The sequence below is a fragment of the Sinocyclocheilus grahami genome, unplaced genomic scaffold (genome assembly GCF_001515645.1).
Source record: "Sinocyclocheilus grahami isolate Dianchi unplaced genomic scaffold, SAMN03320097.WGS_v1.1 scaffold319.1, whole genome shotgun sequence".
NCBI classification, from domain to species: domain Eukaryota; kingdom Metazoa; phylum Chordata; class Actinopteri; order Cypriniformes; family Cyprinidae; genus Sinocyclocheilus; species Sinocyclocheilus grahami.
The window spans coordinates 1,067,081-1,077,636 of record NW_015505498.1 but is presented as its reverse complement, the minus strand read 5'-3'; the positions used below and the strand labels follow the sequence as shown (position 1 = coordinate 1,077,636).

Here is a 10,556-nt window from a genome sequence, read left to right as displayed (position 1 = left end):
CTACAGTAATGTACAGTATTTGAAAAATAATGTGTTTTTTTGAACATTAAAGCATGTCAACATATTCTGTTACACCAAATACACAAAATAATGATCTTTAAAAAAAGCATCATATGACCCCTTTAAATTATTTAAAATGTACAGTAAAACTTTTAATTTGACTATTAATTGACAGTGTTCTTTTTAAAAGTGTTAAGAATGTAATAAAAGTGTCTCACTTAAGTGTTTTTATTTAATTAATATTATATTGTCTGCAAGTACAATTAAAAAAATTCAATCAAATTAAGCTCACTTCTTTTTCACAAGTAAAACTGTGGTATTTTGGCGGGAACTATGGTTAGCTACCAAGGAAAGTTCTTGTAGCCCTTAAATGTCAATCTCTAAAAGCCATGAAAGGCCCACATAAGTTCTTTGCTGTCTGTATGACGGCATTATTTACATTTCGTGGTGCTTGTTTATCATTGGCAAGTTTCGGTGACTGTTTAGTGTAAATGAAATCATTCTGATGCTAATGAGCTTTCGACTGCCCTCGTGACGTCACGGCGTGGCTGCTGGAGCGCGTGGGCTTGTGCACAGTGTAGATGAGTTCAGAGCGCGCGACTGTGAGTGTGAACATCAAGTACTTACAGCGCGAGACTAAAAGCGAGATGCTTTGCATCAATACAGCATCGAGACATCCGGCTTTAACCTGAACTACATGCACAGACCTCCAGGTAGGTTTCTGCGTGTACGACTGGCTGTTTTAAATTGATTTGGTTTGATAATTGTGGGTTAAATGACACATTTGCAGTTTGAATGCAGTAAATGTGTAGTTGACAGATATACCGTAAATGTGTCCTATGGTGTGACAGCAAAAAAATTAGAAAACAAACTAACAATGAAGAAAAGTCTCTCTTATGCTATTTGTATGCTATTAACAAGAAATTAATTATTAATAATGATTATTATGAATTATTGTTTTCTAAAATTTGCTGTTACACCATAGGACACATGTACGGTATATATGTCAACAACCCATATGCTAAATAGCTCAAATAACATTAAAATATGCACATGAATACACTTTTTATGTCTGAAATTACAAGTCTTTACATTTAAGACTCGTCTTGTAACAGCAAAAAAATTAGAAAACAAACTAACAATGAAGAAAAGTCTCTCTTATGCTATTTGTATGCTATTAACAAGAAATTAATTATTAATAATGATTATTATGAATTATTGTTTTCTAAAATTTGCTGTTACACCATAGGACACATGTACGGTATATATGTCAACAACCCATATGCTAAATAGCTCAAATAACATTAAAATATGCACATGAATACATCTTTTTATGTCTGAAATTACAAGTCTTTACATTTAAGACTCGTCTTGTGATTGCTCTCTTTAATTGGTAATTATTACTGATTTCTATTGTATTGTATTTCTGTTATTAGTTTAAGTATTTGCTATTGTAGTGTATTTCTGATGCTTATTCAGTCTAAATTCTAAAGTGAATTTTGGCTTTCATTTAAAGAGGTTTAGCTGCCAAATGTTTTCATTCAAGTTTTGGATTTACAGTAGCCCGAGGGTAAAAGCGTTTGGCTTGTCTGTGCTTGACAAACTAGAGGGCTCCTATACAGTAAGAATTCAAATGAGTAGATTTTGTGCTAATTTGCTTCTTTGTCATAGTGATAGCCTGGCTTAGATGTGCCATCATGAGGTGCTCTCCCTCTGTGGTTATTTATCTGAGTGTTGGGCAAACACATCAGTGTGTGCTGGCCGTCACGAGAGGAGTGATCCCAGCAGATGCTTGCTGTCCATGGGGACAAACACCACGGTGACTCCTCTAATGGATGTTCTGCAGATACTGGATCCTAATTTGATACTAAATGTGGTCATGCAAACTAACAAATGAACCAAAAATGACATTTTTCATGATTCAAGCATGTTATTGTGGACATACACCATGGTGTATGTTGGAGTATATGATATTACTGTACCAGCATCATGTTTGTCTGTAAGTTACTTTTATAAGCAATAAATGATTTCAAATTGTTAACATCAAAATCTCAGTAAGTACTAATGCAGTTGTTCGACCAGCGGCATGCAAATGATCTAAAGCCTACATGATGTGAACATAAGGAAGTTTTCCTATCAACTAGTTTATCAGATGGAGGGATGAATCTGATGAGTTTAGTCAAATCTAGCCAGTTGGAGAGAAACTGAATTTGTTTTTTTAGTTTCCAGATTTGTTAGGTATACTCACCCTTGTGAAAAAGAACTGTACTTGCAGATAAAACTACATGTAGATAATATAATGTTAATGAAATATAATGCCACTTAAAGAGAGTACACTCTTAAAACTTATTAAAGGGGTCATATGATGCTTTTTTAAAGATCATTATTTTGTGTATTTGGTGTAACAGAATATGTTGACATGCTTTAATGTTCAAAAAACACATTATTTTTCAAATACTGTACATTATTGTAGGTCCTCTATGCACCGCCTCTCTCAAACGCTTCGTTTTCTACAAAGTCCCTCCTTCCGGCAAGCACTCGTCGGAAATGTAATGCTTCAGCTTTCAAAATAAATGTAAAGACAGAGCCCGAAAGGGGAACAGAGTCGCGTGACAGACACAGTGATGAAGCTGGTATGTGTTTGCAACAAGCCACGGTTAAGACAGCTGACTCCACTGTGATGTGACCCCTCTGAGTGCCCCCCCCCCCCTCTCTCTCTCTCTCTCTCTCTCTCTCTCTCTCTCACACACAGACACACAATGTGCAAAACTCCGCATTTGAACAGTCAATAGCAAATACTTAAACTAATAACAAAAAAGCTGATTCAGAAGCGCCAGATAGCAAATATTTGGAATTTGTCATAGCAAACTCTGCATTACCTCCTCTCCTAGGTTCACGAGACGGTCGTCCATAAAATGCATTGCTCTTCTGTTGTAAGTGATCTTAAAGATTCCTAAATGCATCTACTTTCGGAAGGCCAAATAAAGTGCTTTTGCTTTCGCACTGAAACACACAGCGTCTCCCTGACATGCTGCATCAACACTAACTGCGGTTACTGAAACCACACCTTCTTTCTTTGCGTGAACATTTGGGCGCATTATGCAAATATTTCCACATAGTGAGGTAGATATGTGGGGGCGTGTTAGAACGAGCCGTTTTAGGGGGGCGTGGCAGAGTCTTAACTTTGATAAAGAATATCTCTGGTTTTGAGACTTTAGTCTTTGCAGCTTCAGGGATCTTATCTATGCACAATCAGCTTGTAACTCTCCATAGTGAAAGGAAAACTTGAAATCGCATCATATGACCCCTTTAACACACTTAAGTACACTTTTAAAAAGTGCTTTGTAATAATGTCAAATTAAAATTTTTACTTAAAAAAAAAAAGTATTTTTGGTCATGATTTAAATGCACTCAATTTGATGTGTCAACTAACATACTGAAGCACATGTAATTAGAAAGTAATTGATGTTTCTTTAAGTACTGTGTTATTTGATATTACATTTAGTTAAGTTACTATATTTTAAATCCACTAAATTGGAGCTTCATCATTATGATTACAAATATATTTAAATACATAACATACAAGTTTCAATAGAAATGACATTAAAATATATTTTAGTTGATCATAAATGCTTGTCAGTTAATTTTAACCATATTTCAACTACAATAGATGTAATAATGAAATTACATATAAAGATGTACTAAAAAGAAGTCCTACTTAAAGGGTTAGTTCACCCAAAAATGAAAATTGGGCTGCGTTTTACTCACCCCCGAGGCATCCTAGGTGTATATGACTTTCTTCTTTCAGACGAATCCAGTCAGAGTTATATTAAAAATTGTCTTTCATCTTTCAAGCTGTTTAATGCCACTCAGCGGGTGTTGCATTGCTTCAGTCCAAAAGAACTTAAATAAAAATCGCCCATTCATAAAAAAAAGTGTCTCACACTGCTCCGGGGGGTGAACAAAGGCCTTCTGTAGCGAATCGATGCGTTTTTGTAAGAAAAATATCCATATTCAAAACGTAATAATCACTTGAATCTAGCTTGCGCTCACTGTTGTACACAGAAGCAGCTCCGGGAGGATGACGTAAGATGTTGGCGTTGCACATGCGCCGGTGAGTCTCATGAAAACCAATGTTTGTTTACAGGGGCAAAGTTTCCTTACTTCAGCAAAGGAAAACCAGTCTCCTCTTGGCTTATATCGAAATCCTCTGACATTCTTCTTTACAAATCCTCGTTTCGTACTTCTAATTCTTGACCGTTGTTTTGTTTTGATCTCTCCCCTGCGTTTCCGCGTTCGTCACTTCTGACCGGCGCATGCGCAACGCTGAACTCATATGTCATCCTCCCGGAGCTGCTTCTGTTTACAACAGTGAGCTCAAGCTAGATTCAAGTGATTATTACGTTTTGAATATGGATATTTTTCTTACAAAAACGCATCGATTCGCTACAGAAGGCCTTTGTTCACCCCCCGTAGCAGTGTGAGACACTTTTTTTATGGATGGGCGATTTTTATATAAGTTCTTTTGGACTGAAGCAATGCAACACCCGCTGAGTGCCATTAAACAGCTTGAAAGATCAAAGACAATTTTTAATATAACTCCGACTGGATTCGTCTGCCTCGGGGGTGAGTAGAACGCAGCCTAATTTTCATTTTTGGGTGAACTAACCTTTTAAGTGGCTCAAAAAAGCTTATGTTCAACTAATTTAATACAAATTTAAGCTATAATACATTTTCATTTAATTGCAAATTAAATTATATTCTAGTTTATTTCTGTAATAAGTACTCTTTTCAAAATTATGCTAAAATGTTCTTGTTTTTCAGAAGGGCAAACAATGACTATATTCACACAACTAGCATTAATCTGCTGTTCGCTGCATCCCAGAGTGCCCAGGAAAACTCTTGATCCGCTAAGTCTAGAGAGAATCTTTTATATCACAGCCAGCTGTTGTCCACTTGACGCAGAGCCTTCATTGAAGACTAGGCTCGTGTGCGATGTAATCACAACAGTCATAGCCACCCCTAGTAAATATCCAGATCCCTGATGGGTCATTTAGACCTTCATCATTACTTCAGAGCTGCACACAAAATTCAGCAGGAAACACTTCTTACGAGAAAAGATCAGCCTCCCCCGGTGTCATTTATAAGGCTTAAGAGCTATTGATCTTGGCAGCTGATGCTCTTTGTGTTGGAAGTAGGATCTGTAAAAGCTTTCTTTAATCCAGCGTTACACCCGTGGGAGCAAAACATGGGAAACTTCATGTTCTTCAACTTCAAGCTGAAACCTCTTGGTCCAGTTTCAGAAGTCTGAAGATGCTTCCTTTTGTAGACTTATTCCAGTATTAATAACGGACAGTGCCAAAGTCTGTGTAATTTTATTCTTATAACTGATTTTAAAATGCAAAACTCGCCAATATTGGCATGGAATGCCTAGTTTGTGTCCACAGTTTTTAAAGCCTGACTAAACGTATTAAATGCATCTCTTTTCAGTCAAAAGCTATAGATTTATTTATAGATTTGTGGGATATCAGAAACACAAGAATGGAGGCTGAGATCATTATCCTGGCGTTTCTCATCCAGTCCATCTCTCAACAGAGTCAGGGATGGCTGGGAAGCCATTCCGAGCCACGTACGTCTGGACGAACATCATCAACAACCTTCAGACACAGGTGGAGGTGAAGAGGAGACGCCACAATCTGAAAATCTACCATGACTGCTTTCTGGGCTCCGAGGCTGTGGACGTGGTTCTGGCTCACATCATTCAGAGCAAGTTCTGCGGAGACACTGAGGTGCCTCGTTCCAAAGCCGTTCGCCTCTGCCAGGTCCTCATGGAGACCAGAGTCTTTGAGGCCGTGGACACTAAGGTGTTTGGGAAAGAAAAGAGGCCAGTGACGTTTGAGGACAGCAGCTGTAGTCTGTACAGGTTTCTAAACAGACCGACCCCAAGCGCATCAAGCTCAGAGACCATTGAGAGTGGATACGACTCTCTCGGCATACAGAGGAACACGTACAGTCCACCCTACAAAAGGTAGGTATCTCACAACGCTGTTTCCCCACATCAAATCACCTTCACTCAGTGAAACTTTATACTGTATAACTTGTAGGGTTGTAAACCTTTTCCTAATGCTTTCTCTAAAAGACTGGCCTGAAAGGAATGAATGTCATTTCATACCTGTAGGACCTTATTTCATCTGTGAAACACAAAAGGAGAAATTTTGAAGACTGTGCTGGCTGCTCCTTTCCATGCAATTACAATGAATGGGGAATGAGTCTTTCAAGCTTCTAAAAGGAGGCAAAACACAGAATAAAAGTCATAAAAGTAGTCCATATACAATTCCAAGTGTTTTCTAAAGATATTTTTAAAATTGAAGTCCCTTTGTGTGAGGAACAGACCAAAATTCAAAGTCGTTGTTCATTGATAATCTTCCTAACTTCTGCGACCAAATCAGATTAGTCTGGTTTGTAGGGCTGGGTAAAAAATATCTATATCTCGATATTAATCGATTCTCATTTTTAAGGAACGATATCGATTCTTAAATCCCAAGAATCGATTAGTCTAGCCTGTTTTAAGTTAATGGACGGAACGTTGAAAGGCACTTCCCATCCAATATATTGCAATATGCATAGTGGTTTGGTACTTTTAATATGAAACAAAGTCTCAGATTTCAAATTCTTTCTGTTGTATTTTAGTATTCAAACAATCAATGCCGTTTTGGTGCTGTTTAATGTGGAGTGACAGATCGCTGTAGCGCGGCGCACCTAAGTACAATAGGAGGCGCACGTGAACTGATCATCTCCTCCACATTAATACCAGTTTCAGCACAAAATAAACATGACTAAACATCCGAAGGTAAGTTAAAATAAAGAGTATAACTTTACAAGCCGTATCCTCTCATGTAATCGCTCGATCAGTGTTCCAGCCGCGCAAAGACGTCAATATAAAGGCTTGTAAACAATGTCACGTAACGTCACATTTAGATTTTTTCTCCTTGAGAAAATTTGGCATGTACTGTACCTGATATATATCCAAAATAATCGATATTGAATCGAATCGCAAGCTTGTGAATGAGAATCGAATCGAATTGTGAAATTTGTGTCAAAACCCAGCCCTACTGGTTTGTGAACGAATCATTCAGACTGGTTTTATGAACTTGATCATTTGATTTCTTGATGACTGAAAACATTTGACTCAAAACGATTGTGCATCACTACTTTTCTCATGAACTCTTATGTATGAAGTCAAAAGTTTCAGTGAAGAACTTCAGAAAGTAACTAGACTGATTGATTAACTTGACGTCTGCAAATTAATTGGATTAAAAATATTTTGGATTAAAAAAAAAAATGTTTCTGTCACACTGAAGAATGTCCAAATTTTGACATATTTTGAGAAAACATGGAGAAAAGTGCATTGTGTTTTCATTTCCAGTAGGTCACCTACTAAGATACAAGTGTTGGTAAAACCTTGCAAAACTAGTTAATCATTTACTTGTTTTTAGTTTCATAGAGATCTTACAGAATGCTTGGTATTTTCTCTGAATTGTTTTTCCTTTGAGATTGTATACTTTGAAATACCTCAAATCGACTGAGGTTGCTATTAAAAGCCAATCCTCTATAAATGCCCATGAAATGTCAACATCACAGTGAATCATGGACTAAAGGGCCTTATTTGGTGACTCCTAAAAGAATGCATGGTCACACTTTATTTGAAGGTCCAATTCCCACTATTAACAAACCATTAACCTCGACCTTTGCCTCAATAAACTCCTAATGTGCTGCTTATTAATAGTTAATAAGGTAGTTGTTAAATTTAGGTATTAAGTAGGATTAGGGATGTAGAATATGGTCATGCAGAATATGTGCTAATAAAGAGCCAATATTTTAATAATAGGCATGCTAATAAGCAACTAATTAATAGTGAGAATTAGTCCCTATACTAAAGTGTTACGGAATGCATGAAACTTGTTCAGATCGGAAACAGTTTCAGACATGTGATATACTCATTACTATTGTCTGATTATTTTCTTCAGGAAAGAAGATTCTGTGTATTCAAACAACTCACCTGTCAAAACGGATAAATCTCTGGAGGATGTTTTGGGAAATCTGAACATGAACACAACCATCACACCACAGATGAGGAATCTGGGGTTATCACAGGAGTGTATGTTTTCTTTAGAAATAAATGCATGCTTTGCCTAATGTCATGAAAAACAATTTGAAATATGTTTTTTGACTGTTTGACAAAATTGTCATAAAATCAGCTATTTTATTATTTATTACTAAAATAAATTGCCAAAATATATTGGATTTTAAAAAAAGTTTTAAAGCTGACGTGTGTCGTGTCTGTGTCAGTGATGGATGAAATATGGCGGCAGCAGACGGTACTAAGACTCCTACAGCTGACTGAGCTGCCGCTTCTGGAGAGCCTGTTGGAAGGTCAAGAGAGCCCTCGCCCGCCCCTCCACAGCATGGACAGTGACCCAGACTTCCTCTACACCAGCAGCTACCTGGACCGTGAGATCCTCAAGGCCTTCAGCGAGGCTCAGTATGCTGATTATTTACATATCATGCTCCATCTCTATTTGTTTAAAGGGGTCATATGACATTGCTAAAAAGAACATTATGTTGTGTATTTGTTGTAATGAAAAGTGTTTATGCGGTTTAAGGTTCAAAAAACACATTATTTTCCACATACTGTACATTATTGTTGCTCCTCTATGCCCAGCCTTTCTGAAATGCGTCGATTTTAACAAAGCTCTTTGGTCTGAAAAGCGAGGTGTGCTCTGATTGGCCAGCTATCCAGTGCGTTTTGATTGGCCGAATACCTCAAGCGTGTGACGGAAATGTTACGCCCCTTACCATATTGTGATGCCGTGTCCGGAGCGACGAGACAAAAACATGAAAACCCATTATAAACGAGGCATTTGTTGCATCCAGTGGGGACATAATTACTGATTATAATGACTTATACTGTCTTTTTATGCGTTGCGTATCGCGCCGCGTAAACGTAAAACCATGAAACAACAAGCGCTACTCTACACTGCTCAAAACCCACATTTGAATCGTCAGTGGCAAATTCTTTAAATATAAAAAACTTACTTAGTCTGTGAGTCAGAACAGCCGGCATTGTAGTCTACTCTTCCAGGATCAGGAAACAGTCCTCCATAAAATGTGCTGCACACATCTGAATATTTGGGTTGAAGTGTTCTGGAACAGTGTTGTAAATACAACTTAACCACTGATTTCTAGTCGTGTCCTCTTTTGGAAGGCCAAACAAAGTAGTTTGGCTTTCACAACGAAACACAGCGTCACACACGGCGGGCTTGAGTGTGCGGCGGCCGGTGGGCTTGAGAACGGCGTGGCCGGCGGATTCGACGTAGGAGCAGCCGGCGGGCTTGCGGCAACCACATGTGACGACCCTGGCCTGAACTCCGCTTCGTCCACGGTGAAAGCCGATCCGGCGATCCACAGAGCGAAGTTGATGTATTTCCTCAGCGACCAGCACGGATCAGCTCCAGGCATGACGAAGCGGATATCGTCCTCTTTTGGAAGACCAAACAAAGTAGTTTCGCTTTCACAACGAAGCACACAGCGCCTTCACGACATGGCGGCAGCAACAATACTACAGCGAGAATAAAAGTTATGCCTTCTTTCTTTGCGTGAACATTTGGGGCGGCGTTATGCAAATCTTCCCACACAGTGACGTAGACATGTGGGGGCGTGTTAGAACGAGCCGTTTTAGGAGGGCGTGGACAAGTCTGAACTTTTATAAAGAAAATCTCTTTGGGTTTGAGACTTTAGTCTTTGCAACTTCAGGGATCTTATCTATTCACGAACAGCTTGTAACACTCCAAAGAGAAAGGAAAATTTGAAATTGCATCATATGACCCCTTTAACTCCTCTCGTTTTTATTCTGGGGTGTTATAGAGTTGCAATAAATGACAAAACTAGACCTGTACATTTTATGCAAGAAATATATAGAGTTGCAAAAAGTGTTGTTTAAAAAAATATCCTTCTCCATAAATGTTGAAATAATCTCAAACGTTTAGTGGACTAAATGGGAAATATAAAGTACATAGTCACACTATGTAACGTGTATGCAAAATAAAAATGCATGTGGAAGAGTATTTTCTTGGTTGTGCGTCGGCTCTGCTCCTCTGCGCGGATGAATATATGGTTCGACGCAGCAGTGTGCACATGAATTCAGGACTTTATCAGAGATGATAGACAAATAAATAACAGTTTTGTGGTTTTGACAAACGATTAAACAAACAGAGGTTTGCCTTTTAAATGATTAATGTTAATTATTTTCTTGTTCGTTGTGACAGTGAACTTTCAGCAGTACACAGCTGGAGCTTCTTTGACGTGGCACACACGGGCGAATGTCGTATATGTATGCAATTTCCCGTGAAATCCATCCCGACAGCGCTAAAATGTAAATCATTAGTGCTTGGGTTTGGAAGATGGATTTTTTTTTTGCACTCTTTCAATAACATTTTGTAATTTTCATTTTAAAAAAAACAACTTTAAATGAACAGTGATCTGCACCATATTGTGTT

The 10,556-nt window shown here is 38.1% G+C and overlaps 1 protein-coding gene across 1 annotated transcript in view; it reads left to right on the top strand.

Moving 5' to 3' along the window:
- The first annotated feature begins 599 nt into the window (after positions 1-599).
- The window catches only part of LOC107602102 (DEP domain-containing protein 7-like), an 11,668-nt gene continuing 1,711 nt past the window's right edge, over positions 600-10,556 (top strand). The window contains exons 1-4 of the mRNA XM_016294510.1: positions 600-713; positions 5,596-6,028; positions 8,028-8,158; positions 8,350-8,542. Coding sequence (XP_016149996.1) covers positions 698-713; positions 5,596-6,028; positions 8,028-8,158; positions 8,350-8,542 — 773 coding nt within the window. The 5' untranslated portion in view covers positions 600-697. The remainder of the gene's footprint in view (positions 714-5,595; positions 6,029-8,027; positions 8,159-8,349; positions 8,543-10,556) is intronic.